The sequence below is a fragment of the Macaca mulatta genome, chromosome 9, assembly GCF_049350105.2.
Source record: "Macaca mulatta isolate MMU2019108-1 chromosome 9, T2T-MMU8v2.0, whole genome shotgun sequence".
Taxonomy (NCBI): domain Eukaryota; kingdom Metazoa; phylum Chordata; class Mammalia; order Primates; family Cercopithecidae; genus Macaca; species Macaca mulatta.
The window spans coordinates 108,598,326-108,624,796 of record NC_133414.1 but is presented as its reverse complement, the minus strand read 5'-3'; the positions used below and the strand labels follow the sequence as shown (position 1 = coordinate 108,624,796).

Genomic DNA, 26,471 nt, shown 5'->3' with positions numbered 1-26,471 from the left:
ATGGGAGAGATGTCCTCAGGGATCACAAGTGGCAGAAGGAGCAAGGGACAGCTGGCTATCTCTGTCTCTCAGACCTGTGGAAGAGGAGAGGAGAAGTGGTAGAACCCTCTCAGGGTGAGGACAGTGCATTCCAGGGTTGGTGAGGAGAGTGACAGCTGGAAATTTAACAAGACAAATGCACTAGTTTCAGGTTCAGAGTAATTGAACAGATTTTGTGTATACGTTTTTTGGGGGATAGCCTGGGGTGAGGAGAAGATGGGAAGAATAAACTGTACTTTTCCCCTTGTGCAGTGGTTTAGTGCCCAGGGTTGGCTGGCTTATCTGGTTAGAAAATGTTACTAAATGACAGACCAATGGATTTTACTCTACTTTGTGGCTGTGGTCTGCACCCAGCTCGTTATACAGTTTCCATTATCTATTGCCATGCAATAAACCATGCCAAAACATAGTGGCTTAAAACAACCCTTTATTTATGCCTTATCCTACAACTTAAACAGGACTCAGTGGGGATGGTGGTTCATCTCTCCTCTGTGGCATCGGCTGGGGTCACTCATGAGTCAGCATTCAGCTGTAAGCTCTGCTTGGGCTGGAACATCCAAGGAAACCTCTCATCCTCCAGGGCCTCTCTACACGTGGCCTTTAATTCATAGCCTTTATATGGCAACAAGATCTGTAGATGGAATAGGTCAAAAGGAAAAGCCCCAGTGTGCTAGTGCCTATCAAGCTTTGGCTTGCATCACACTTGCTAATGCCATATTGGCCAAAGCAGGTCATGTGGCTAAGCTAGAGTGCGGCAGGGGGCAGGAGCATACAAAGGTGTGGATCCTGGGCGGGGGCATTGACTGGGGGTCACTAGGGGTTAGTCTTACCATCTTGAAATGGATAATGGTGCAGATAGCTGCTTCCGTTAATCAAATGCTTACTCTTTGCGTGCCCTGTGCCAAGCATGTCACCATATTTTCGGGTTCATTTTATATAACAATGCTGTGAGTTTCTAGATAAGAAAATGGAACAGAGAGGGTAGGCGACTTGCCCCAAGTCTCTTGGCAAGCAAGCAGGGGGTCTGGGATTCACATCCATATCTTCCTGTGCTTTCAACTGTGGGGCTGTACTGCCTTCCAAATAGAAATAGTTCCCATGGCAGGGAGGGAGAGTGAGGATGGCCCAGCTTATCCACCAACTGCCCCTTAACCCCCTGAGTCACACCCTTAAAAAAGCACTGTTTGTATTATGGTGCAGCTGTCGTCTCTTGGGAACCGTGGAAAAACAGTTGCAGGTTAAATCTGGTTATAACTAAAAATTCAAGCGCCAGATACTAGTGTTATGTTTAAGAGAACAAAAATTTCATAACAGAAAGGTTGTTGACCTCCTAGGTTGTCTGGCCCAAGTTTCTTTTTTTTTTCTTTCTTTTTTAAAACAAACTCTAATTTCAAGTGTAACTAAGGTTCTTAAGAATCATAGTATACTTTTATATGGTCATTTTTTTCTCTCACTCATTGATCCACCAAATACTGAGGACAGCTCTGTGTATACTGAGCTAGGCTGTATGCTAGAGAACCAAAGATGAAAAAGAACCAGAGCCTGTCCTTAGGAGGCTTGTAACGGAGGAGAGAAAGTACAAGAGTAGCATGGCATTAGATGCTTGTCCGGTACTTCTCCCCTGATGGTAGAAGCCTACCAAGGGGTGGGCACTGCCCCCCTTCCCCCTGGCAAGTGTGAAGATGATGGGAGCTGGGGTGAGAGTCTCCTAACAACTGTGCAGCCTAGAGGGGATTTGGGCAAGCAAGTCATCAGCCTGGAGAGGAGGAGGGCCAGGCCCAAGGTTCAGAGCCAAACACTGGGGTTGAAGATTTAAGAATGCCAGCAGAAGGGACAGGGGGAACTGATGGCTATGAGTTTCCGGAGTCATGGAGCCGGTGCCTGTGGCAGCTTTATTACTTCTTGCTAGTAGATAAACTTCAAAAGGATTATGGCTCATCATAAGGGAATGTGATGGACAATGAGGAATGGCATGGGGAGGCTTAGCCACAAAGGGATGGGGGCCCGTGGGCCCGAGGGGTTACTTTTAGTTGGGGGAATGTGGGAAGGTTTTGATAGCATTTGTCCTGAGCCTTAGAGACTGAGGAGGTTTTAAACTTGTGGACAGGAGTGGGCTGTGGGCTGGGAAGAGTAGGGAGAAAATGCCTGGTCCTTGAGCAGTGTTACGTATCGGTAACGAGTAGAAAGCGACAGGATCACATGTTCCTTTTTTTTTTTATTTGAGACGGAGTCTCGCTCTGTCACCCAGGCTGAAGTGCAGTAGCATGATCTTGGCTCACTGCAATCTCTGCCTCCCAGGTTCAAGCAGTTCTCTGCCTCAGTCTCCCAAGTAGCTGGAATTACAAGCACCCGCCACCACGCCCAGCTAATTTTTGTATTTTTAGTAGATACGGGGTTTCACCATCTTGGCCAGGCTGGTCTTGAACTGCTGACCTCGTGATCTACCCGCCTCGGCCTCCCAAAGTGTTGGGATTACAGGCGTGAGCTACCGCACCTGACTCATGTTCCTTAATAAACAAATTCTGCATCCCCTGGATTATAGAAACATTTTGACATATTATTTTAAATTTAAAAATCTGCCCCCCAAAAAGAATTTAAACTTATAATCTTAACCTGCTCTATTCAAGCTAACATCTAAATTAATTTGCTCAAAGTTGATATCAGAATGCAGTCAAAACTATTTTTTGACTACCTATAAACTTACATGACCAGGAGCTATTTGAAGTGGAAATTCAGCAAACCTAAGATCTTGACTATGTTGTTAGTGAGAATATTGGAAAATTAAAGTTAAGATCTCCTTGTTTTTGTTGATTAACTCTTACTCTTTCTTCTTCTCTGCTAGATCACCATGTGCTGGGACTTAAAATGCTGTGCTGTCCAGTATGGTAGCCACTGGCCACATGTGGTTATTTAAATTTTTAAGTTAATTACGACTAAATAAAATTTAAAATTCATTTCCTTGGTTGTACTAGCCATGTTTTCCACTTGCTACCATATTGGATAACACATAATAAAAGATGCCCTGAAAGTTCTATTGGATGGTGCTATTCTAATGATGCAGGCGATAAATTCCCAACTGAAAAGCCTCAAGTGCCTAAACTCACACAGTGACAATTCTGACCATGAACATAAATTATACTTTTGAGGGCTGGGCATGGTGGCTCACACCTGTAATCCCAGCTCTTTGGGAGGCCAAGGTGGGTGGATCATGAGGTCAGGAGTTTGAGACCAGCCTGGCTAACATGGTGAAATGCTGTCTCTACTAAAAATACAAAAATTAGCCAGGCGTGGTGGCATGTGCCTGTAGTCCCAGCTACTTGGGAGGCTGAGGCAGGAGAATCGCTTGAACCTGGGAGGCGGAGGTTGCAGTGAGCTGAGATTGTGCCACTGCACTCCAGCCTGGGTAACAGAGCAAAACTCAGTTTTGGGGAAAAAAAAATTATACTTTTGAGTGTGTACTTTGCATTTTGTTTTGTGTCAAAGGGTCTGGCCGCTTATTATAAGGCATGTCTGCATGGGTGATACATACCCATTTGCTAGAATTCCTAAGTAAAAAACTGCAGCAACAAAGTTAGTTTGCAGATTTTAGAAATACCACTGAAGAGCTGAGAATCAGAACACCTTTGCTGTCTTGTCCTTCAATTTGGAGCACTAATATCAAACATGATTTTCATAGGGGTTAAATGGCAATCACATTTTCAAAGCCCTCAGTCAATGGTAGCAGTAATGCCAAAGTTAGTCATCAAAAAGTGAATTTTTTTCATGCTGAAAGAAAAACTGAACTCTAATAAAATGGTATAAGGCTGGACATAGTGGCTCACACTTGTAATTCTAGCACTTTGGGAGGCTGAGGCAGGAGGATCTCTTGAGCCCAAGAGTTGAAGACCAGCCTGCTCAACAGAGTGAGATCCTGTTGCTACAAAAAAAAAAAAGAAAGAAAGAAAATTGGCTAGGCGTGGCGGCACACACCTGTAGTCCCAGCTACTTAGGGGGCTAAGGCAGGAGGATTGTTTGTGTCCAGGAGTTTGAGGCTACCGTGAGCTGTGATCATGCCACTGCACTCCAGCAAGACCTTGTCTCTAAAAAAACAAAAAGTATAAGATGGCCAAAGTTTGAAGAACCCCATACTTACAGCTTATGTATTATTTATATCAATAAAACTAAGTAAGTGCTAGAGTTCTCTATTTTATTTTAGCCTGAAAGAATCCTCAATCCGGCTGATTTTCTTTCTACCCTTTAGGTAGCACGAGTAACCGCTCCAGCACCCGGAGCCTCCTCAGTGTGAGCAGCGGGATGGAAGGGGACAATGAGGTGAGAACTGGGACTCCACCCCACCTATCTTGTCCTAGGGGTCGTTTCATTGCAAGAGATAGAAACCCAGGTGAAAGGAGCTAGACACAGAAGGTCATATATTATAGGATTCCATTTATATGAAATGCCAGAGTGGACAAATCCACAGAGACAATTTGCAGATTGGTGGTTGCCAGGGCTGGAGGGAGGAGGAATGGGAAGAAACTGCTTAATGGGGACAGGGGTATTAGTCAGAGTTCTCTAGAGGGGGGTGTGTGTGTGTGTGTGTGTGTGTGTGTGTGTGTGTGTGTGTGTGGCGTTTATTAAGTAGTATTAACTCACACAATCACAGAGTCCCAAAATAGGCTGCCTGCAAGCCAAGGAGCAAGGAAGCCAGTCCAAGTCCTCAGAACAGGAGAACTTGGAGTCCAGTGTTTGAGGGCAGGAAGCATGCAGCATGGGAGAAAGATGTAGGCTGGGAGGCTAAGCCAGTCTCTCCTTTTCACATTGTTCTGACTGCTTTATATCACTGGCAGCTGACTAGATAGTGCCCACGCAGATGAAGGGTGGGTCTGCCTCCCCCAGCCCACTGACTCAAATGTTAATCTCCTTTGGCAACACCCTCACAGACACACCCAGGATCAATACTTTGCATCCTTCAATCCAATCAAGTTGACAGTCAGTATTCACCATCACACAGGGTTTCTTTGTGGGTGATGAAAATGTTTTAAGACTAGACTAGATAGAGGGTGCACAACATTATAAATACACTCAATGCCACTGAATTGTCCACTTTAAAATGGTTACGTTTATGTTAACTTCACCTCAATAAATAGAACAGAAGGAAAGAAAGGAAGGAAGGAAATAGCTGGAAATCCACTCTTACTAGTGAAACCAAAAGGGAAGGAGCCGATGAGTCTCAGGGGATCCAGGGTTAGGGGCCACCCTTCGGGGCTGGATTAGGAGCTGCAGGACCTGTCAGAGGGAGCCGGGGTCACTGTTCTGTGTGTCCCAGGCCCAAAAGTTCTTTGGTCTCTGCTTCTCTGCACACGTCCGCTTTCTTTCCCCTCACACTGCTGCCTTCTGCTTCTCCAGTCCCCTGAGTCCACTAGGCCTCCGAGCAGGGAGTAAGTTGCTGCTTTAGGTTGAGGCCCCATTCCAAGTTGGCTCAATTTGGGACATGTGTCTAGCTTGATCCGGGGACCAGTGGCTGGGACAAGCAGGAGGGGCCACATGGGTCACTGCCAACTCTGAAGCCTTCTGAGAAGGGTCCTTAAGTGGGCATTTCTAAGAAGCTTCCACCTGATGCTGATGCTGACCAGCCACAGGGCACACTTTGAGTAGCAAGGAATTAGAATTCAGGCAATTAATGATCATTGGGGCCAGACTGTCGTCCTCAGTGACTTCAGGAGGAAATGGAAAGCTGCCAGGTATGGCTGGGTTGATTTTCAGTTTGCGAACAACCTTCAGCCCCAGCCTAAGGAGGACCAAGGGGCTTTTGGGTTATGGTTGTCCGGCTGTGCTGGTTGCTGAATGTAGTTTTCGCCTTTCTTTCTCATCTTGTTTGCTGTAGGATAATGAAGTCCCTGAGGTTACCAGAAGCCGCAGTCCAGGTCCCCCACAAGTGGATGGGGCACCCACCATGTCCCTTGAGAGACCCCCCAGGGTGCCTCCGAGAGCTGCCTCACAGAGGTAACATCAAAACTGATATGAAATTTTTCCCTTATCTCTGAATCCTAGGGGAGAATAGGACTTGGAAACACCTAAGATGACTAAAGAATAAGCACAGAGCTGGGCGCAGTGGCTCATACCTGTAATCCCAGCACTTTGGGAGGCCAAGGCGGGTGGATCACAAGGTCTGGAGATCGAGACCATCCTGGCTAATACGGTGAAACTCCATCTCTACTAAAATACAAAAATTAGCTGGGCATGATGGCACACACCTATAGTCCCAGCTACTCGGGAGGCTTAGGCAGGAGAATCGCTTGAACCCGGGAGGCAGAGGTTACAGTGAGCTGAGATCATGCTCCACACTGCACTCTAGTCTGGGCAACAGAGCGAGACTCTGTCTCAAAAAAAAAAAAAAAAAAAAAAGAATAAGCACAGAGCTAACTGAAATGCCTGCTCCATTGGACATATTTTAATATGGACCCTTCATTAATTAAGTGATGCATTATTTAGTTGCAAATACTTTAAATAGCAAATGCAATGTTTCATAAATGAAATACATTGAAAAATGTCAACTTTTAAAATACTTTTTATCCATTTGGCTAGAATTCAACTCTCCAATAACTAATTCCCTTGGCTGGACTGTAGGGACAGTGCCTTTTGGGGAACAGAAAATATGAAGGAATTGGAAATGAAAATGCAGGTGACAGGCCACATCGTATGGTGGTGGGAAGCCTGATTCTAGAGCCCCCCTACCTGGGGTCAAGTCTCCAGCAGCTGTTTGCAAACTTGCAAGAACTATTTAACTTTAACTTTCATGTATTTCAATTTCCTTTTTTTTTTTTTTTTTTTTTTGAGATAGATTCTTGCTCTATTACCCAGGCTGGAGTGCAGTGGTGTGATCTCGGCTCACTGCAACCTCTGCCTACTGGGTTCAAGTGATTCTCCTGCCTCAGCCTCCCAAATAGCTGGGATTACAGGTACCTGCCACCATGCCCGGCTAATTTTTGTATTTTTAATAGAGACAGGGTTTCACCATGTTGACCAGGCTGGCCTCGAACTCCTGACCTCAGGTGATCTGCTCGCCTCGGCCTCCCAAAGTGCTGGGATTACAGACATGAGCCGCCATGCCCAGCCTCAATTTCTTTGTCTATGAAATGGGGATAATAACAGAACTTTCTGCAGAGTCATAAGCATTGAGTTCTTGGCCTATAGTAAGAACTCAGCAATATAAGTGATTTTTTATTTTATACAAGAGAGGAGTTAATATCTAGAGATTTGAAGATGAGCATTAGACCAAATAATTTGACTAATTTACTAGACTCTGATGTATGCCTTTATTTATATGATACTTGGGCCTCTGGTAGGAACCTTTTTATGGTCTGGTCTTGTGGAGTACGGACAGAGTGGTCACAGCTAGCTGTGAGTCCACAGATGCATAAAGGAGCCCTTGGGAATAAAAGCCAAGGCCTGTCTCAGGAGTTAATTCTTTGATGTTTAAAATAAAATGGTCATGTGTTGATGGGGCATAAGGAAGGAGGAAGCTTTTCTTCAACCAGGGTTTTGGTTTGGTTTTTGCATTTTGAAACTTTTAGATGAAGCTCATCAGTGGAATTTGTTGAGAAAGTGCAACAAGGAGGCCTTTCTTCTGGTTTTCTGGAACGAGAAGCTGGCTCTGTGCTAAGGATCTTTCCATTTCTCCCTTTGCTATTTATCACTTTCCCATGTGCTCACAGCAACATTTGTGTGTTGGCACTTGCTACTCAAACATCGCCCAGGCCCAAGCTGTGCCACATCCACCGGGCACGCCTCCCTGGTGTAGACTGGAGGGCATGGATTAGAATATTAGTCCTGGAAGGAAGCTTAGCAGCAATCTAGTCCCATCACCTGAATTTGCATTGTGCTCTGTTGCTTGAAAATTATTACATAGTTGGTGATTGGAGGGCTTACCAAGAGCAGTGATGGTGATAAATGCTGTTATTTATTGAAACTTACTATGTGGCAGGTATTCTGTTAAACATACTAAATGCATTATCCTGTTTAATTCTCTCCACAATCCTAAGAGGTAGGTATTTAGTGTTATCCCATTTTGCAGATGTAGAAACTGGGGCTTGAGATTGGGTTGAGACTTGCTCTGTGTGGCAAACCTACCAGACTTCATCTCATAGGCATTGTTTTATACCTATCCAAGAAAGTCTAAGTATTAGAGGAGGCGGTTCAAGATCCAAGGCCTTTTATTCCGGAGGGTTGAGGACTTTGAAGGCAGTTGTCTAAATGTACCAAGATAAAAGAGTTGTCAAGTTTGAAACTTTAGCTATAAAATTTCGGTGGGATTTTGTTAACAGAAGAGAAAGAGAAAACAACCAGGGAAACAGGTTCCAAAAATTAAAGGATAGAAACTAGGAAGCATGTAAATTTGTAAAAAGAGATGGTGGTTGAGTTGTCTGGGGAGTCTGGAAGCATGTTATGATAGAGATGGGGAGAGAAAAGGAGGAAAACATTTTTTGCTAAAGAAATAATGTTTACAAAGCAGTTTGTAATTGATAGAACTTAGGGTTTGGGTGCATTTTTGGTGTGAAAAAAGATGTGTGAGTACGCAATTTTCACCATAAAATAAGGAGATATTTGAGCAGATAATAAAATGGGTCTCTCTCCAGAATGGCTTCAATGCTTGACCTGCTTACAGACAGGATTGAAGGCTGGCGTTGGTGTCCTGGACTCCACTGTCAGATCTAGGAATCAGCACCTCTTCTCTGCCTGTGTTCTAACCTCCCCGCTAACCCCTGGCCCAAACCAAACAGCACTGGTGGTACAGCCTCCATCCCACTCCATCCCAGTTCTGGTCCATGCTTCTGCTCACTCTACATGCTGTCCCACAGCTTGAATTGCCACCAGCAGACAAAGACCCCAAGTCTCCATCTCCATCTCAGCCTTCTCTTTCCTACAGTTGACAGGGGATCTTCACTCAGGGACCCCACCAGTATCTCCAACATAGCCTGTGCAAAACTGAACTCATCGACGCACCTACCATTCTCTACCCCAAACTGCCTTCTTCTCATGAGTTCCCAGCCTGAGATAGTGGGACCATTCTCTCCCTTCCCTAAGCCCCAAACCTGGGAGTCATCCTTGATCCCTGCCCCCCTCACAGCTCTCATATCCAGTGTGTCTTCAGGCTCTGTCCATTCTGCTGCTCTTTCAGCTGTTAGATCCACCCTCTTTTCCATCTGCTAGCACCTAAGTTCATTCTTGAAGGCCCACACTTACCTCCCTTCCTCCAGTCACTCCCTCCTCCACATTGCAGTCAGAGTGCCCTTTCTAGAACAGGAATAGCTGATGATGCCATTGCCTGGCATACAAGCCTTCACATTTAATTCTGTGTATTTCAGCATTCTTTGGTTCTGCCTAGCTCAAGTCCTACCCCTCTCCTGTATTCACCAATGCTCTGCCACTCTGTACTGTTTCTTTGCCCAATCTGCTGCTTTTGCCTGGAATGCTGTCTTCCTCCTCCCTTCTACTCTCTGCTTAGAAAATTCCTATACATCCTTTAAGACTCAGTTCAAACATCACCTCCTCTGTGAAGCCCTCTCTAATGTTCCCATGCAGAGTGAATCTTCTTTTGGTTTCCCAAGCATTCCTATTATATTCTATACTCTAATAATACACTCCGTGTTGCAACCCTTGTGTAGATGTGTCTCCTCAATGAATGGTGAACCTGTGAGACACTACTTTTGATTTTTAATTTTTTTTCTCCTATCCCTAGTGCCTGGCAGAGTAACTGGCACATACTAGGAACTTAAAAGATATTCACTGTGTTAAGTGAATGGATGGAAGGATAGATTGGTATTATTTGGGTTGGACTTCCGGAGCTCCTAAAAAAGTAGCCATCAAGTCATCTACCACCATATACAGGTGGGTTATAGATGAGTGAAAGGAACTTCACACTCCTGGCCAGGCACAGTGGCTCATGCCTGTAATCCCAGCACTTTGGGAGGCCAAGGCAAGTGGATCCCTTGAGCTCAGGAGTTTGAGACCAGCCTGGGCAACACGGCAAAACCCCATCTCTACAAAAAAAAAAAAAAAATTAGCTGGGTGTGGTGGTGTGTGCCTGTAGTCTCAGGTACTTGAGAGGCTGAGGTGGGCAGACTGCTTGAGCCTGGGAGGTTGAGGCTCTAGTAAGCTGTGATTGCGCCATTGCACTCCAGCCTAGACGACAGAGTGAGACCATGTCTTAAAACAAACAAACAAACACTATAATTACAGGTCTAAAATTATGAATAAGTTTCCTTGAGATGTAGCTTCCAATCTTTAGCTGGAGTTGTTCCTCAGAATGAAACCTAGAGAGGGTATGCCCATAGGCTCACTCCAACTGCAGAGTGTGGCAGCAGAAAGAGGAAGAGGGGCTGGGAGAAAATCATGGCTGTCTTTGTGGTGGAAGATAAAATGTAAGGCTCATGAGGCATAACTGGGGAACAGATTTCAGAGTAGATCTTTAATCATCATTATTATATTATTAGCTTTACTTGCTGAGTGCCTACTCCAAGCCACAAACTGCTACCTACTTTCCTACTGTCATCTCCAAGCCTCACATGGTACTCCAACGTAGGGATCAGTACCTCTGTTTGGCAGATAAGAAAACAATTTCAGAGGCGCTGAACTTGCACACACAGAGATGTATGCATAAATGTCTATGCTATATGTTCCTATAGGTTCTGAATCTCCCCCATCAAAACACTCTGTAGAGTTTCCTGATTTTTGCCTATTGTCCGTCTCATCCACACACTTGTAACATCTTGAGGGCCTAATCCATGACCACTTTACTTGCTGTTATATCCCATACCCAGAAGTAGATAGAAAGTAAATTAATGTTTGTTGAAAGAAAGAGTGAAAGAAAGATGGTAGAGAGGCAGGCAGGCTAAATTTGCTCAGGTAAAAGTGGTATCGTGTCCTTTGGCTTTCTCCTATAACCCCAAGCTCACAGGGCAGGCTGAAGAGACAGAAGGAGACCATCCTTTTGTTTTCATGGTATGAAGCTCAGTCACTCAGTGACAACCAGACAAAGCCATCTAATCCTGGGACTAGGGCGGGACCTCCCAAGGTTGTCTGTGATTCTTATTTTCTGCTACTGCCTCCCTCTTTTGCTCCTGAGGCAGCCCCTCTTTTCCCAACTCTGTTGTCATTTCTTTGACCTACACAAACCTTGCATTCAAGAGACATTTAGTACATATTTACTCATTGATTCGATCAATCCTCAAGTATGCAACTCCAGGGTAGCACAGTTCAATTATAGCACCTAACAAAGCTCTTTTTCTTATTGACTTGCTTCCAAGGGAATTAAATATTGGTTTTACAGCACACACGTGGAAATGCCATCTGTAATCCTTGAACCTGTCTGTAAATAGACTCACCCTAGTCTACCTGGAACGTCATTTAAGACTGTTCAAAAACCATACAGAGTAACATGGAGGGAAGTTTCTAGGAAGGCAGATGCAGAGTTTGGATAACAGTTATCCCATGAGGAAGCAGTCGTGAGAAGCAGGCTTTGGAAATTCCAATTCCTCTCTCAACAGATCTCCCTACTACAGTGTGTCTCCTGCGTGGCTATTAGAATTGGTGGTGTTTTAAAATCTAGGTTTCATTATTATTTAGGTATGGCAAAGTCAACAGCTCAGGAGACAACTGCCATTGAAGAGATAGTTTGATATACTCACAGATCCCAAAAGAGGGGTACATCACCCCATAGGGGGCTACATGGGGAAGCATCAGGGCCAGTAAGGAGGCAGAGGAGCAGGGGAAAATGTGGACAAGAGCTTTTATTGTGGTTTCCATGGGTGAGGCTGGGTAAGATTTAGAATTGGCTAGTTTGAATAATTTCATTGGCTCTGAGGCATTAAGGGCTGACCCTCATTGTCTGGTAACTGGCCCTAGGGTGATAAGGGCAAGTGGATGGTGGCCCCATAAAGTGGAGTGTGAAAGCCCCATAGAGGAGGTGGTTGGGGCATGCATCTGGACTGGTTGGTTTACATATGAAAGGCGTGTTTAGCACTGGAAGGCAGGTAGCTTGTTTCCTGTTTCTAGGAATTAGCTTATCCTGGGAGGGGCAGTCTCTCCAGGGTCAGCAAGGCCCCAAGATGGCAAAGTATCAGATAATGAAAGGGTTAGTGAGTACAACTGGTTGGGGAGGGAAACTATTCAAAAGCTTTGCGGCTTGAGTCCTATCCTCTAGAGCTTAGAATGCAATGGGTCTGGATGGATCCTTGGAACTGGTATTTTTAAAAGCTCCACTGGTGTTTCTAATGTGCCGCCAGGATTGCAAGCCACAGCTAGCATGTGTGTCACTCAGACATTCATATGTGTGTCCTGTCTCATTAATTGAGGATTGTGTCCTTTGCATAGTATACCAAGTTTGCAACAAACTGTGCATTCCTAAGAACTATTTAATCAAATTAGTTTTTAAATAGAGTTGCTTTATCTTTCATTTCAGGCCTCCGACCAGGGAGACCTTACATCCTCCTCCACCTGTTCCACCCAGAGGACGCTGATTCCACCTCCTAAAACCTGCCTACTTCAGGACTTTTAAGATTCACAGTCTTCAGCCTGTTAATGATGTCTTCATGTTGAGTTTTACGGCATGACTGTTGACCTTAAGATCAGTCTCGTTGCTGACAATATTGCAGCCCTGCTGGTTTGGGCTTGCCTCGAAGACTTTATTAAGGCATGAAGAAGTGAAAAACTAAGGGCTTTATTCACCATCACCAAGTATATTGAACCATATACTTAAAAAGGATGAAGACTTAATTGAAATACTTACCTCTAATTTGCTATATCAGAAGCCTAAAAAGAATGATCATAAATGTACTTTACCAGTGATTTTACTGAAATGCACTTATATTAGTCTTTATGTATTTGCTAGTTCAGCCTCATTTCTAGAAGAGGTTATAATGTAAGATTTGTAGTATTCAAGTAAGAAGATAAGTGACCTAATTTTAAAATAATTCTTCTACTTTTCTGTATATTCAGCAGGGTATTTAAGTGCTAGGGCTGGTCACATACAACAAATTGAAAAAGACTAGACAGTGATTAGTACAAACTCCTCTTATACAGAAGGCAAGTCTGAGGTTCCACAGAAGTCTGGAACCAAGACTACTCAGTTGGTTAAACAGTTAGTCTAGACTGGGCCTGCTCGTTCTAGGTCACCACATTTTCTATCTCCAAATAGCCAGCTCCTCTCTCCCTCAAGAAATGCCCAGATGTAGAAATTCATCAGTGCCTACTGGTCTTGCAGAATTTTCCATCTTCCATATCTCCCAGGGATAAGACTACCAAATTTGTTTTCTTTTCAATTTGGGAATTTATACTTCACTATGGTTTCAACACAGTTATGTTTCCAGAGAACATCTAGAAGTGGTTGGAAACCAGAAGCTGGGGATTCCCAGGACCCCACTTAGTGCTCTGTTTCCTTTATAGGTTTTAGTTCTGGTCATAAAGAGAGAGAGGAGGACCTTTGACTTTTTCTTTGTTGTGGGTTCTGAGGAGGAAAAACAAACCTAAAATAGAAATACAGTCAACCTTTCAAATCCATGGGTTCTGTGTCCGTGGATTCAACCAACCTTGAATCAAAAATATTTGAAAAACAATCTACAAAGTTTCAAAAAGCAAAACTTGAATTTGCTGCATGCCAAGAACTATGTTGAATTCATGTAAATGAAGTGATGTGTAGGCATTGTATTAGATATTATAAGAAATCTAGAAGTGATTTAAAGCATACAGGAGGATGTGTGTAGGTTATATGCAAATACTATGCCATTTTATATATGGGACTTGAGCATTTGTGGATTTTGATATTGGGGGATCCTGGAACCAATCTCCATGGATACCAAAGTACCACTGTAGTTATCTATTTTTTACATACTTATTATTACCATCATGCTTGGTAAATCCATTTTTGCATAGAATGTGGAGCCTTAACATATATCATGAATTTGGAGTCCCTGGCACATACATCTACCTTCAAATCAGAGGTCCTTAATGATGCCTAAACATACAGTAAAATTAGAATCAGAACTATTCCTTTAAAAAATATTCGAAATGTGTTTGTTTCCCATGGGGTTATTCTCTATCCCACACAAAATTTAAAAATCCACATTAATGATCCATTTAAGTACAGTTTTATTAGGTCCTTTTCTAATGATTAAAGGTTCTTTCTCAATTTCATTCCTCAGTCCTGCAAATAAGGACTCTTACTGAAGAGTACTGAAACAAGGACTCTTAACAGCTTCTGGAGTCTTGGGTTTTGTTTTTGTTTTTTGACATAAAATACACTATTGGCCATGTCCATCACGAGAGTGTTTATAGTAATTAATTATACTATAATTGCACAGGGCCTGGCACTTAGTAGCATTCTGCAAATGTTCCCTCAGTGGTCCTTTTACTCTCCTTGTCACTTATTTTGGAGAAAGAGAGGCACGTGAGATAAAAAGAAGAAGAATTTTGATGTTGGTATGCTTGCCCTTACTGTTACTTATAGACAGGCTCCATCGTAGGCAAATTTGAATTTGATTAAAGTGATATTTTAAAAATAGGGCTGGGAAAAATATTCAGTAACTGTAAGCCCCCTTTTGGATGCCAAATTTAGAATTTTGTACATTCTCTTATAAACAAGCATTTAGATTGTAACATGGTAAAGCCTATTACCAGCCAATGTTGTTAGCATCTTTGTATGCACATCACTGTTTGTGCAATATATGAATATTTTGTTGCATTGTATTCTTATATAAAAATAAGTAGAAAACATAAAATTGAAATTGCTGATGAGAAGCCTGTGTCTCATGAATGTGATACACTTGAGACATGGATGGAACGGATCAGGAGTGCCGAGTCAAAAGCGGCAGAATCTTAAGCCCTCACTGGTGGTTCCTTTAACATCCAAGATGGTTGGTTTTATGTAAAAGAAGAAAATGAAAGAATTTGGATGAAACACTGGGACTGTCTTATCAAAGAATGTCTATAACGATGAGGTGAAAATTTTCATTTTCCAGAAACAGAACTGCTCATTTATAACATAAATATATTCAACTTCCACATACTCAACACGTGTACACATTTTTAGGAATACATTATGTAACAAAACCATGGATTTCCAATACAATGAGGATCAGAAACGACACTACAAGCTAGGGTTCAAAGAAACCATTTAAAAGTTTTCTACATATGCTTAGGCAGACAGCTCTGCTGCCACCATCCTTGCCCAAGATTTTACAAGCTGGCTCCATAGAAAGTGAAGCTGTTGGGTATATTCACCACCATTGCCTTTGCCCCTAAGGTAAGTTGGCCTCCAGTTCCTAGGCTAGCACTTTTATTTCATCTTATATTAAAACCTAGGAGCAGATAATCCAACTATATAAGCAACAAAGTATGAAGACTGAGAGACTATTTTTTTTTTTTTGAGACAGAGTTTTGCTCTTGTCACCCAGGCTGGAGTGCAGTGGTGCCATCTTGGCTTACTGCAATTTCCACCTCTCGGGTTCCAGTGATTCTCCTGCCTCAGCCTCCCGAGTAGCTGGAATTACAGGCACTTACCACCACGCCTAGCTAATTTTTCTATTTTTAGTAGAGACGGGGTTTCACCATGTTGGCCAGGCTGGTCTCGAACTCCTGACCTGAAGTGATCCACCCATCTCGGCATCCCAAAGTGCTGACATTACAGGCGTGAGCCACTGTGCCCAGCTGAAGACTGAGAGACTATGAACAAGAGGTTGGTGTTGTAATCTAATAATTTAACTGGACATATTTAATGATGTGAACAGTCTCTAATGCTCTGCCTTAATTACACAAAGTGGTAATGTATAGATGACTTCCATGAATATTTTTACAAATTAAGCTAAGTTACACACTCCCTTTTAGCTTTGTTGTTACAAAAAAAAAAAAAAAGGTTCTAGTCATTCCCATATCACTAGGATTTTTAGATCCCTATCCCATATGCCCCAGGAAGTAAGCTGGTTTTCTGTGTTCCTCCTTCAAAGAATAGTGTGTGGTTTTGCAGCTGGTTGGTGGAGGAAGCATTAGTAACAGATTTATTTCTGAGAAAGACAAGCAGTTAATTTGGATAATTCTGAAAAATTCTTCCTAAACATTAATCCTCAATTTTGAGGGTTTTTGTATAAATTTTGTATAAATATTTGCTTTGGTTTGATAAATTGTGCTCTGTTCATTTCCAAGCAAGTTATTAAGAACATAAAATGGTCTTCTTCATTCATTCCTGCTGGCCAGATACTGTGTTCACCAGGGTGGTGAGGGGATGAGTAGGAGGTTGAAAGATATATTCTGAATTCTGAGGCACAACTTGGAATTCATTTTCTCATAAAAATCATAAAAAATAGGTTCGTAGGTGTTCTGTGTGGGAAACACGCATGGGGAGAAGACACACACACAATACCTTTAAGGGTAAACAAGCTTTATCCCATGTAAATGGCAATGCAGATATAAGCAAATGATATAATAAGCAAATTGCAACAATCATGTTTACCCAGAATGAAAATAAAAGACTGAAATTTTGGTTTTCTGGATTGCTTGCTGGTCATAAGCTCTTTAACCAAAATGGAGTCTTATTAGAACTACCATAGAAAGAGGCTGTATAGTCACTGGGGGAGGTGGGGATCTCCTTTCACTGGCAATGGGAAGGGAGAAGGAAAAAGATATATGTATAATATACATACATATTTACACTCACCAGACTATGGAGGATTCACCACCAGATTGGGAAGCAACAGCCTGGGCTCCACAGTCAGCCACTCATCCATGTAGACAAGGAGAGGTCTCGAAGCTTTGGCGCAGTCTGGAACCCTAGCTGTTTTTGTAATGAGTTGTTTGGCATGAGGTCCAGTCATGAGGGCCCTTTGTGACTGGGCTCAAGGAACACAAAATGGCCAACTTGTTTTTGTGGTTGTCTATTGTTTTTCAATAACTAACGTATAGGAAAAGATTGAAATAGAGATTTATCCGAAACAACACTGGATGAATGTCTCAAAGGGCTCACACAATCCGTTCTGGGACTTGGTGACCATTGTTTGTGTCCATGTTCAATTTAGTTCACATTTAATATTTAGGCTAGTCGCCAAAGCCCATTTAGGATAAACTTTGCTATCTCTGCAGTAAGAGTTAGCATGGTGTAGGGAAGAGAAGATTGTTTTGGAAGCCAGGAAACCTGGTTTAATTTGGTGTGCTACTTACTTGACCAGTTCATATAACTTGACTACATTGTTCTATGTTTCATCACCTATGAAGTGGAGAGTTGTGTCTTTGGTAACAGTCTAGGTCCCTTCAACTCTGTTAAGTCTAAGTCTCAGAAAGAGGGTGTGGAATCGCTTTGTCGGAAGAAGCAGGGAGACAGCCTTAGTGGCGTCACCATCTAACTGGCAAGGCTCTTTTTATTATGTGGCACCTGCTGTTCTTTGCTCTGTCTCACTGTTATATCAGTTAAAGAACTGAGAGACAGTGAAAGAGGAACCACACAGAGAAACTAATGGCCTTAGTCGCTCTTCAGTCCAAGAACTAAATGTTCTCAGTAATGGCTTCCTAAAGAAAGAACTCAGAGCAATCATGAAGATCCGTGTCTAGAACATTACAGCTAGAACAGAAATGGTGGAGGTGGAAAATGGCAAATAGCAATAGATGAACTGTCCTCCACCCCCACCCTGCTGAAGTACATAACTGGCAAGACAAACATAACAAAGTGGAAGGAAGAAATAGAATTTCAAAGAAAAACTAGCTGATGATGGAAATCAGAAGATACCCTAACACTTTTTTGTTGTTGTTGTTGTTGAGACAGAGTCTGGCTCTGTCACCCAGGCTAGAATGCAGTGGCACAGTCAGCTCACTGCAACCTCCACCTCTTGGGTTCAAGCCATCTTCTTACCTCAGCCTCCTGAGGAGCTGGGACCATAGGCACATGCCACCATGCCCAGATAATTTTTTTTGTATTTTTTGTAGAGATGGGGGTGAGTCACTCTGTTGCCCAGGTTGGTCTAGAACTCCTGAGCTCAAGCAGTCTGCCCGCCTTGGCCTCCCAAAGTACTGGGATTACAGGGGTGAGCCACTGTGCCCAGTCCCCATACCTAATACTTTTGATGATCATGTTTACCCAGAATGAAAATAAAAGACTGAAATTTTGGTTTTCTGGATTGCTTGCTGGTCATAAGCTCTTTAACCAAAATGGAGTCTTATTAGAACTACCATAGAAAGAGGCTGTATAGTCACTGGGGGAGGTGGGGATCTCCTTTCACTGGCATTCCGCCCCCACCCCCCCACTGCTGCCATCCTTTTTGGTGTCAGGGAATGAGGTCATTCATCTAGATGAAATAAGTGGTGACATAAGGTATGTCAATGTTTTTCACTCCCCAATTTAGTGAAACAACCCTAATTTTGATGGTGACCTGAGCCCTGTTTTGTCCTGTTGAGGTCATCAGGCTCCAAGGATCTTTGAAGCCACACTTCTTTTACTCTAATCAGTTACTTTATCTCCCTTTCCTTCTTTCCACACCTACTGTTGTCAGACTTGTATCACCTAATGCCATTTATCAGCATGATTCCCCTAGTACCTACCAGAGTTCCTGGTACATCGTAGATGCTCGATAAATCATCATTGAATTAATGGCTCTACCGGTTCTTCCATCCATTAAACTTTCCCAAATACACCTCTGAAATAGGGGTCTTTCCACTTCTCTCATTGCCCATTGCTTTTACTGCCTGTTGAAAATTTGCACAGCTGGTCACCTTTTGTGTTCCTTTTTGTACACTGTCATGCCTGTTCTCTGTTCTGTGTGTAAAGTTTCCTGGTTTTAATCTATCCTCCCCAAATGAATACTTTATACTTTTTCTTGTGTCCTCCCTACCTCTTAAGCATTCGCCAACACAGTCCTCCCCAAAATACCTGCCACATGCATACTACCTCAAATCTGTGGAGGGTGGTGATGGATACTTAAGAAACTACACATCCATCTTAATGTAGCACTTACATGGCTTGTTCTTCAATTGCCCATCATCACTTCATTCAAGAGCAGTGATTATTCATTCACAGAATTGACTGAGCTTTCACGATGAGCAAGTCACCCTGCTAGGTGCTTGGGAGGATATACAAAGATGTATAAGATGCCTCCTCTGATTTCTACAGCAATTACTAGTGTATGATTCATTCAGCAATTAATCATGTACTGCCTTGTGATGTTTCTTACACTATCTAGAAAGCATTCTTCAAATCCTGCTATGCTATTTGACTTTTCACTTGTTAATGTCTTCATTCATTCAGCAAAGAGTTGAATACATGTGACAAGCACTATCTCAGCAGCTGGGACAGATATAAAGACAAACAAATGATAGTCTCTGCAATCAAAAGGTCAGAATGCAGTATAGAAGAGGAAATGTGAATAATTACAACACAACACGCCAAATGCTACTGAAATCCTAAAGAAGGAATGCTCCATTTCCCAAGGGATCATGCAAGGTTTCACTGAGGAGGTGATCATCAGCTAGGTCTGAAAGGATAATATCGAAGGCACAAGGTGAAGCAGGGCATTCCAGATAAAGGGAGTATAAAGACCTAAGGCACAGAGGTGTAAAAATACATATGGGTGAAGGCAGAGCATAGAGACTGATGGAAGGTAAAGTTAGGGAAATAAATTAGGGATAAAATAGGCAAAAATTTGGACTTTATCCTTTGGCAGGGAACTTTTTATCTGATGACATAGTTAGCACATGCTCACTGTAAAAAGTAACTAAACATTTATAGGCATGTACAAAGTAGAAAGTTAACCACTGATAATGGTTTGTCATATTTCAGATTGTTTTCTGTGGGCAGGATAACATATTGCCATACAAAATGAAATTAAACTATTATTTTCTTCAACTTAAAAATTTAACAGTACCTCTTGGTTATCATTCCATGCCAGTACTTACCTATTTCGGTTTTTTAAAGTGGCTGTATAGTTGGTAAATCATTAGTCGCAAAAAGACCTATTATGGAGCCAGACTGAGTGGGTCTGGTCTTTCAGCAAGCCACTCAAGCTCTTTTTGCTTCAGTTACCTCATCTGTAACATGAACATTTTCACCGTATCTGCCGCATAGGGTTTCTGTGAGGATTTAATGAGCCAATATCATTCAGAATTGTGCCTGGCAGATGAAAACCTTGGTGGTGACTCCATGATTGATTTACCTAACATTCAAGAAGTGTTTTAAGCAAGGGAGTGTGCGATATAATCTGGTTTCTGTTTAGAAAGATCACTCTGGCACCTGTTGGGGATGATAAACAGGGGAGGAAGATCAGTCAGTGGTGGAGATCTCTTGGGAGACTCTTGCAGTACATAGTGATGTGGAAAATTGGTTGGTAATGGCAGAGGAAGGAGAGGAAAAATAAACTCTTTAACCACTTTTAAGAGACCAAATGCTAGAACTTGTTGATTGCTGATGGCCGAGAAGTCCTAGATTTTTGGCTTAGAGGACTATGTAAATGGTGGTGCCACATTTGTGTATTTTTTTTTAAAGATTTTTTTTGAGTCTCTACTACGGATCTGGCACTGTTCTAGGTACAGGAAATATGGAAACAGGCCCTCTCCTCCGAGGAGCTTACACTCCAAGAGGTATTTATGACAGGGAAGAGGAGACCCAGAAATAGTTAAGTAAACACACAAATGTACAAGAATGGCAAACTTAGCATTTCTTGATTGAATCGTAGGGGTCCAGTAAGTATTCAGTAACTTTAAAACACTTATCCAACGCTGTACGAGTTTAACTATATCTCCTAACGGTGATTACAGGAGCCCGTGATTCATTCACAGCGGCAGGAAAGGGTTATTTGATCTGATCCCTCAAGTTCCGAAGGCAGGAGGTCAGACGATCGGCCCCATTTGGCAGCCAGGGAAAGTTAAGCATTTTGGCCAAGGTTACACAACCCTAAACACCGGGACGCGGCCCGGACGCGGCTTCGGCTTTGCGTTCCAGGCCAGGCCACTGCGCCGGGGCCCAGCCTGCTCGGCGCCTGCCCGAGTGCTCGCCAGGCCGGTCGCTCCGCGGCTCCCAGGATCCGGCGAGGAGCCGGCGCGCAGGTGGCGGTTGCAGGGCCCTCCCTCGGCCCGACGGCGGTGGCGGCCCAGCGTCGCGAGGCACTTCCGGCGCGTGCCGGGGTGGCCGGATGACGTGGCTGAGTCAGAGGAAGAGGCTGAGGAGGCACGCGGGGCGGGGGAGGCTCAGGAGCGGGCGGTGACGGTGACGGCGACGGCGGCGGCAGAGGAGGCAGCGGCTGGGCCCGGGCCCCGTGCGTCTGTCCGCGCCCCGTGGATGCGAATCGGCCGCAGCGGAGGCGGCGGCGGCGGAGGAGGAGTCGGTGGGCCGGCTCCGGGCCGGTGGGGCGCGGAGGATGAGGCCGCTGCCTGGCGCTCCAGGCGTGGCGGCGGCCGCCGCGCTGTTGCTGCTGTTGCTGCCACGGGCCCGGGCGGACGAGCACGAACACACGGTGAGGTGCCCCCGGCCAGTGCGGCCGCCCCGGGCTAGCTCCCCAGTTGCCCACCGAGGCAGGCCCCACGCAGCCTGGAAGGCCCGGCGGTCCGGTGAATCCCCGCGGCGTCTCGAGGACTCCTTCCGGTTGGGCCTGGCGGAGCAGGAACCTTGGGAGCGTGGAGCAGGCATTTCTGTGCGCTCCTGGGACAGGGCTCAGTTCCCGAGTGCCAGGGCTTCCTTCACCCGGCCTGCGCCTCAGTGGCGCCGCACCCCAGGGTCTCGGGGGTCCTGGGGCCGAGAAGGAGCCTGGGAAGGGTTGGAGTTCAGCCGCCGCGGGAGCGGGGCAACGGGCAGGTTGGGCTCGGGGCTTTTGCCCCCCAGGGAAGGAGACTGCCTTCTGGCTACTGAGGGCTGCGACGCGGAGGAAGATGGATGCATCGCGATTACCCGGCAGCCACTAACCAGGAAATATACTACACTTCATGGTCCTCTTTGGCTTTTTTCGCCCGCTTCTTCCCAGACCGGATTAAAACCCTGGGGTGGGGCCTCGTTAATAAACTTGAATTGAAGAGCAGTTTACACTTACTTATAAGTGTACCTAACCCACACACATTCAATTCCTAGGCCTTTCTTGTAACTTTCTCCTCACCTTCCAGCCCCCAAATGAGGCCCCCATCCGGATAGTGCCTAACTAAGGCAGCTTCTGACAGTAAAGGGTCTTAATGTTTCCCAGTCTTCAGGTCAGGGCCAGGAACAGTCCCTTTTGCATTTGGCCTAAAGTTGATTGGCAGTTTATTTAATTGGCATTCTCACATCAAAGCGTGCATGTGAACGACTCTTCAAGTGGCTTTCACTTAGGGCTGTAACTCTGGTTTTCAGAATGGTAGACTTGAGTAAGGCAGGAAGGTCAGGTAAATTGAGAGTTTGCTTGACGAGTAATTGTTTTTTATACCTTTACCATTAATGATAGGAGTTTCCATGAGAGATTGTGTTTGACTAAGTAAGAAAGATCTGAGGGAGTCTTACGTCATTTCTGGAAAGTGAGGAAATGAAGCAGTCGTCCTTACATATTTAATGGACCCGATTTTATTTGTAATCAACAAAACTTTTCGCTGGACCCTTGGCTAGCTGGACTCTTATTTTAGCTAATAAAAGCTCTAAACTTTTGGCTGTTCTACCTTCGGTCACAGCCAGAAACTTCTTACCTGTGTAGGTATATATTTCTTTAGGGACACAAATCTTGAATTGGTGACATGTTTTTGTGCTGTACTTGTGGTGTTTCACCTAAGATAATTTTGTTGGGAGGTTAAACAGCTTAAGACGATTTCCTTTTGTTTTCTTCTATCAGATAAGCTGTCTCAAAGTTTAAGAACTGCTGTTGTTTCACATAGTAAACAGGGACCATGTATAGATTTGGGTCTTTGATTATTTTTAAATTTTCAATGGGCATCCATCCTTTTGTTTAATGATATTGTTACTAATATATTTCCAATTAAAAAAACACTTATGAAAAGTTACCATATGATACTCAGAATCTCAATGCGTAGTTCCATGATACAGGCATATAGGCTCGCAAGTGTACTGTATTCTACTTTTTAATCTTGTAATTATCTTGTGACTTATACTGCTATAAATAGGGAAACACAATTAAAATTTTAAAAATTGGATGTATATAAAGGCTTTAGAATAATTTACAAATTAAAAGTTTAATTTCAATGAAGTTTTATTGCTAGGACTATTTCAGTTTTTTATTCTAGTAATTGAATATAAGATATTTGATGAAAGGTTTTTGTTGACTGCCACAAAAGAGAATATGGCATATATGAGATGGTTGCTAGACAAAAAGTTTAGAATCCATATTACTTCACGTCTGTATTGAACTGCTCTTACTTGGTTACCCATTATTAAAATGTTATTTATTTATTTTTGAGACAGAGTCCCACTTTGTTGCCCAGGCTGGAGTGTAGTGGCACTGTGTCACCTCACTGCAACCTCAGCCTCACCGGCTCAAGCGATTCTTGTGCCTCATCCAAGTAGCTGGGATTACAGGCATGCGCCACCACACCTGGCTAATTTTTGTATTTTTAGTAGAAAGGGGGTTTCGCCATGTTGACCCGGCTGGTCTTGAACTCAAACGACTGGCCTCAAATGATCTGCCTGCCTTGGCCCCCCAAAGTGCTGGGATTACAGGCGTGAGCCACTGCGCCTGGCTAAATACATATTTTAAAAAGCAAAAAAAAAGCCGGGCGCGGTGGCTCAAGCCTGTAATCCCAGCACTTTGGGAGGCCGAGACGGGCGGATCACGAGGTCAGGAGATCGAAACCATCCTGGCTAACACGGTGAAACCCCGTCTCTATTAAGAAATACAAAAAACTAGCCGGGCGAGGTGGCGGGCGCCTGTAGACCCAGCTACTCGGGAGGCTGAGGCCGGAGAATGGCGTGAACCCGGGAGGCGGAGCTTGCAGTGAGCTGAGATCCGGCCACTACACTCCAGCCTGGGCGACAGAGCGAGACTCCGTCTCAAAAAAAAAAAAAAAAAAAAAAAAAAAAAAAAAAAAAAGTTATAGGAAGAATAGCATTTAAAAATAAGCATAAAATTCAAATGTGTCATTTATATTATTTTTCATTATTAGCCAAAATCTTTTGCTTTTTCTAAGTTTCTTGAAAATATTTCTCAAAAACTAGGCATTCATCTTAGCCAGATAACAGTACTGAAAAAGCTATATGGTCAAGTAAGTTTTATTTTTATATTTTTATTTTTCTATCAAAGAAGCAAAAGTAGCTAGTAAAGAGAGAATAATACTAAAGGAAGAGGAGACATTGATATGGGTAGGTTGCTAAGTAGGTGTTTAGTAAATACATGTATAATTGAATTATCAAAGACTAACTTTTAGAAACTAAAGCTGGCCTTTAAATTAATTGCCTGTAAAGATTGTTTCCAGATAAAGATAATAGCTAGGATGTCTTTTGTAGCAAAATGGGCTATACACTGTTATTTTTATTTTTATTTTTTTTAAGAGGCATAGTTTTGCTCTTGTCATCCAGGCTGGAGTGCAGTGGCACAATGTCCGCTCACTGCTATCTCTGCCTCCTGGGTTCAAGCAGTTCTCCTACCTCAGCCTCCCTAGTAGCTGGTATTACAGGTGCACACCACCATGCCTGGCTAATTTTTGTATTTTTAGTAGAGACGAGGTTTCACCATGTTGGCCAGGCTGGTCTTGAACTCCTGACCTCAGGTGATCTGCCTGCCTCAGCCTCCCAAAGTGCTGGGATTACAGGCATGAGCGTGAGAAGTCATCTATTAATAACCTATGAGGTGAGTAATATGCCCATTTTATAGATGAGAAAAGTGAATCTAGAGAGGTGAGGTCACCTGCAGATAACACACATCTGGTGGGGGTAGAGGTGGGATTTGAACTTAGGCATTCGGAGTTGATAGTCTTCTACACTGTAAGCCGCCATATGCTCTACTCCCCTTTATCCTAAAAATAAGACAGTAAAGCTCAATTAGGTATTGAGCGGTTCTCTGTATTGATTTTTAAGTTCTTAAATGCTGGGATAAGTGTGGCTCCATAATGAGTTGTTTCTGAGCTGTTTGGGTTAGCATTAAGGAGCAATAGGGTTGACTTCATGGGCACGTGCCCTGAATAGTCACACAAGACTGTGGGAGAGCTTGTTTTCATGCTGTCCTGTAACATCTCGAAGTTTTAAATTTTTGAACAAGGGGCTCTGTATTTTTATTCTGTACTGGGTCCCACAAATTATATAGCTTGTCCTAAGAGGAGGCAATACCTTGTGTCCGTTCCCCAAAGCCCCTGATTTCCCTTACTGTACCTACTGAATTAGGATTCAGGTGGCCATCTGACCCATATGCTATTTTTTTCTTTTCTTTTTTCTTTCTTTCTTTTTTTTTTTTTGAGACGGTGTTTCACTCTTGTTGCTCAGGCTGGAGTGCAATGGCATGATCTTGGCTCACTGCAACCTCTGCCTCCTGGGTTCAAGCAGTTCTCCTGTCTCAGCCTCCTGGGTAGCTGGGATTACAGGCATGTGCCACCGTGTCCAGCTAATTTTGTATTTTTTTAGTAGAGACAAGAGTTCCCCATCTTGGTCAGGCTGGTCTCGAACTCCTGACCTCAGGTGATCCGCCCTCCTTGGCCTCCCAAAGTGTTGGAATTACAGGCTTGAGCCACTGTGCCTGGCCCTATGGTGTATATATACATATTTTTTATGTGCTTATTTATCCAAAGTTCTTTTAATAGTCTCTGAAGAGTGTTGAAAAGGAAATGTGCTATTGATTTAATAGAGGCTGTATGTACATATCTAGAATATGTAAGAATGTGTTCCTTTTAATTTTTAAAAGTTGAATTATATATGCATTACAGACATGTTTTTTGAAATGAAAATTAACACTTTTGTGGAAGACAGCCTTTTAATAAGTGATTGAAGGGATATAGGCTTCTTTATAGAGTCAGTGAAAGGTGTGTTTATGCTTATTTGGTTTTCTGAAACTCAAAGCACTTGGGAATGTCTCCTAAGATTCTGAAGGGCTGCATTAAAAACGATTTCAGATTGAGAATCATAGAATTTTAGAACTAAAAAGACTCGATAATTTAATCCAAAACTCCTCATTTTCCTAATGGCCTGTACAGGTTCAGAGACTTGCTCAAGGCCACAGAAACAATCAGAGCTTCCTGATCTCTAGTCTTGCCTTTTCTACCTGTCTTGTATGTATAATTCCATAGTTTTAATATGTAAAGATGTTAGCACCAAAAACCCAGTACTTAGGGGTGCAGGAATCTTAGAACATTTTATGGTTTGCACTGTAGCCTTGAATTTTTATGGGTTCTGTTTCCTTAACAAGATCACAAAGTCAGTTTTTTTTTTTTTTGGTCTGTTACATACACAAGCACTGTGCTTGGCACAAGTGGTATTTGATCAGTGCTTGTTGAATGACTTGAATAATTAGGGAGCTACTAGTGACAAGGATGTG

General features: G+C 43.3%; 2 protein-coding genes across 8 annotated transcripts in view; both read left to right on the top strand.

The window, feature by feature from the left end:
• Positions 1-14,811, top strand: part of PIK3AP1 (phosphoinositide-3-kinase adaptor protein 1) — a 127,288-nt gene extending 112,477 nt beyond the window's left edge. For 3 of the 4 annotated variants that reach the window (XM_028853388.2, XM_015147776.3, XM_077945179.1), the window contains 3 exons: positions 4,280-4,350; positions 5,903-6,021; positions 12,479-14,811. In XM_028853388.2, coding sequence (XP_028709221.2) covers positions 4,280-4,350; positions 5,903-6,021; positions 12,479-12,536 — 248 coding nt within the window. In that variant the 3' untranslated portion in view covers positions 12,537-14,811. 4 annotated transcript variants of the gene reach the window in all.
• A 6,422-nt stretch (positions 14,812-21,233) lies between these two features.
• The window catches only part of TM9SF3 (transmembrane 9 superfamily member 3), a 69,073-nt gene continuing 63,835 nt past the window's right edge, over positions 21,234-26,471 (top strand). For all 4 annotated transcript variants that reach the window (XR_013398200.1, XM_001101439.4, XM_077946974.1 and 1 more), the window contains exon 1: positions 21,234-21,497. Coding sequence is in view for 2 of the 4 variants with exons in the window: in XM_001101439.4 (XP_001101439.1) it covers positions 21,402-21,497 (96 nt within the window). In the remaining 2 variants the exon portion in view is untranslated. The remainder of the gene's footprint in view (positions 21,498-26,471) is intronic.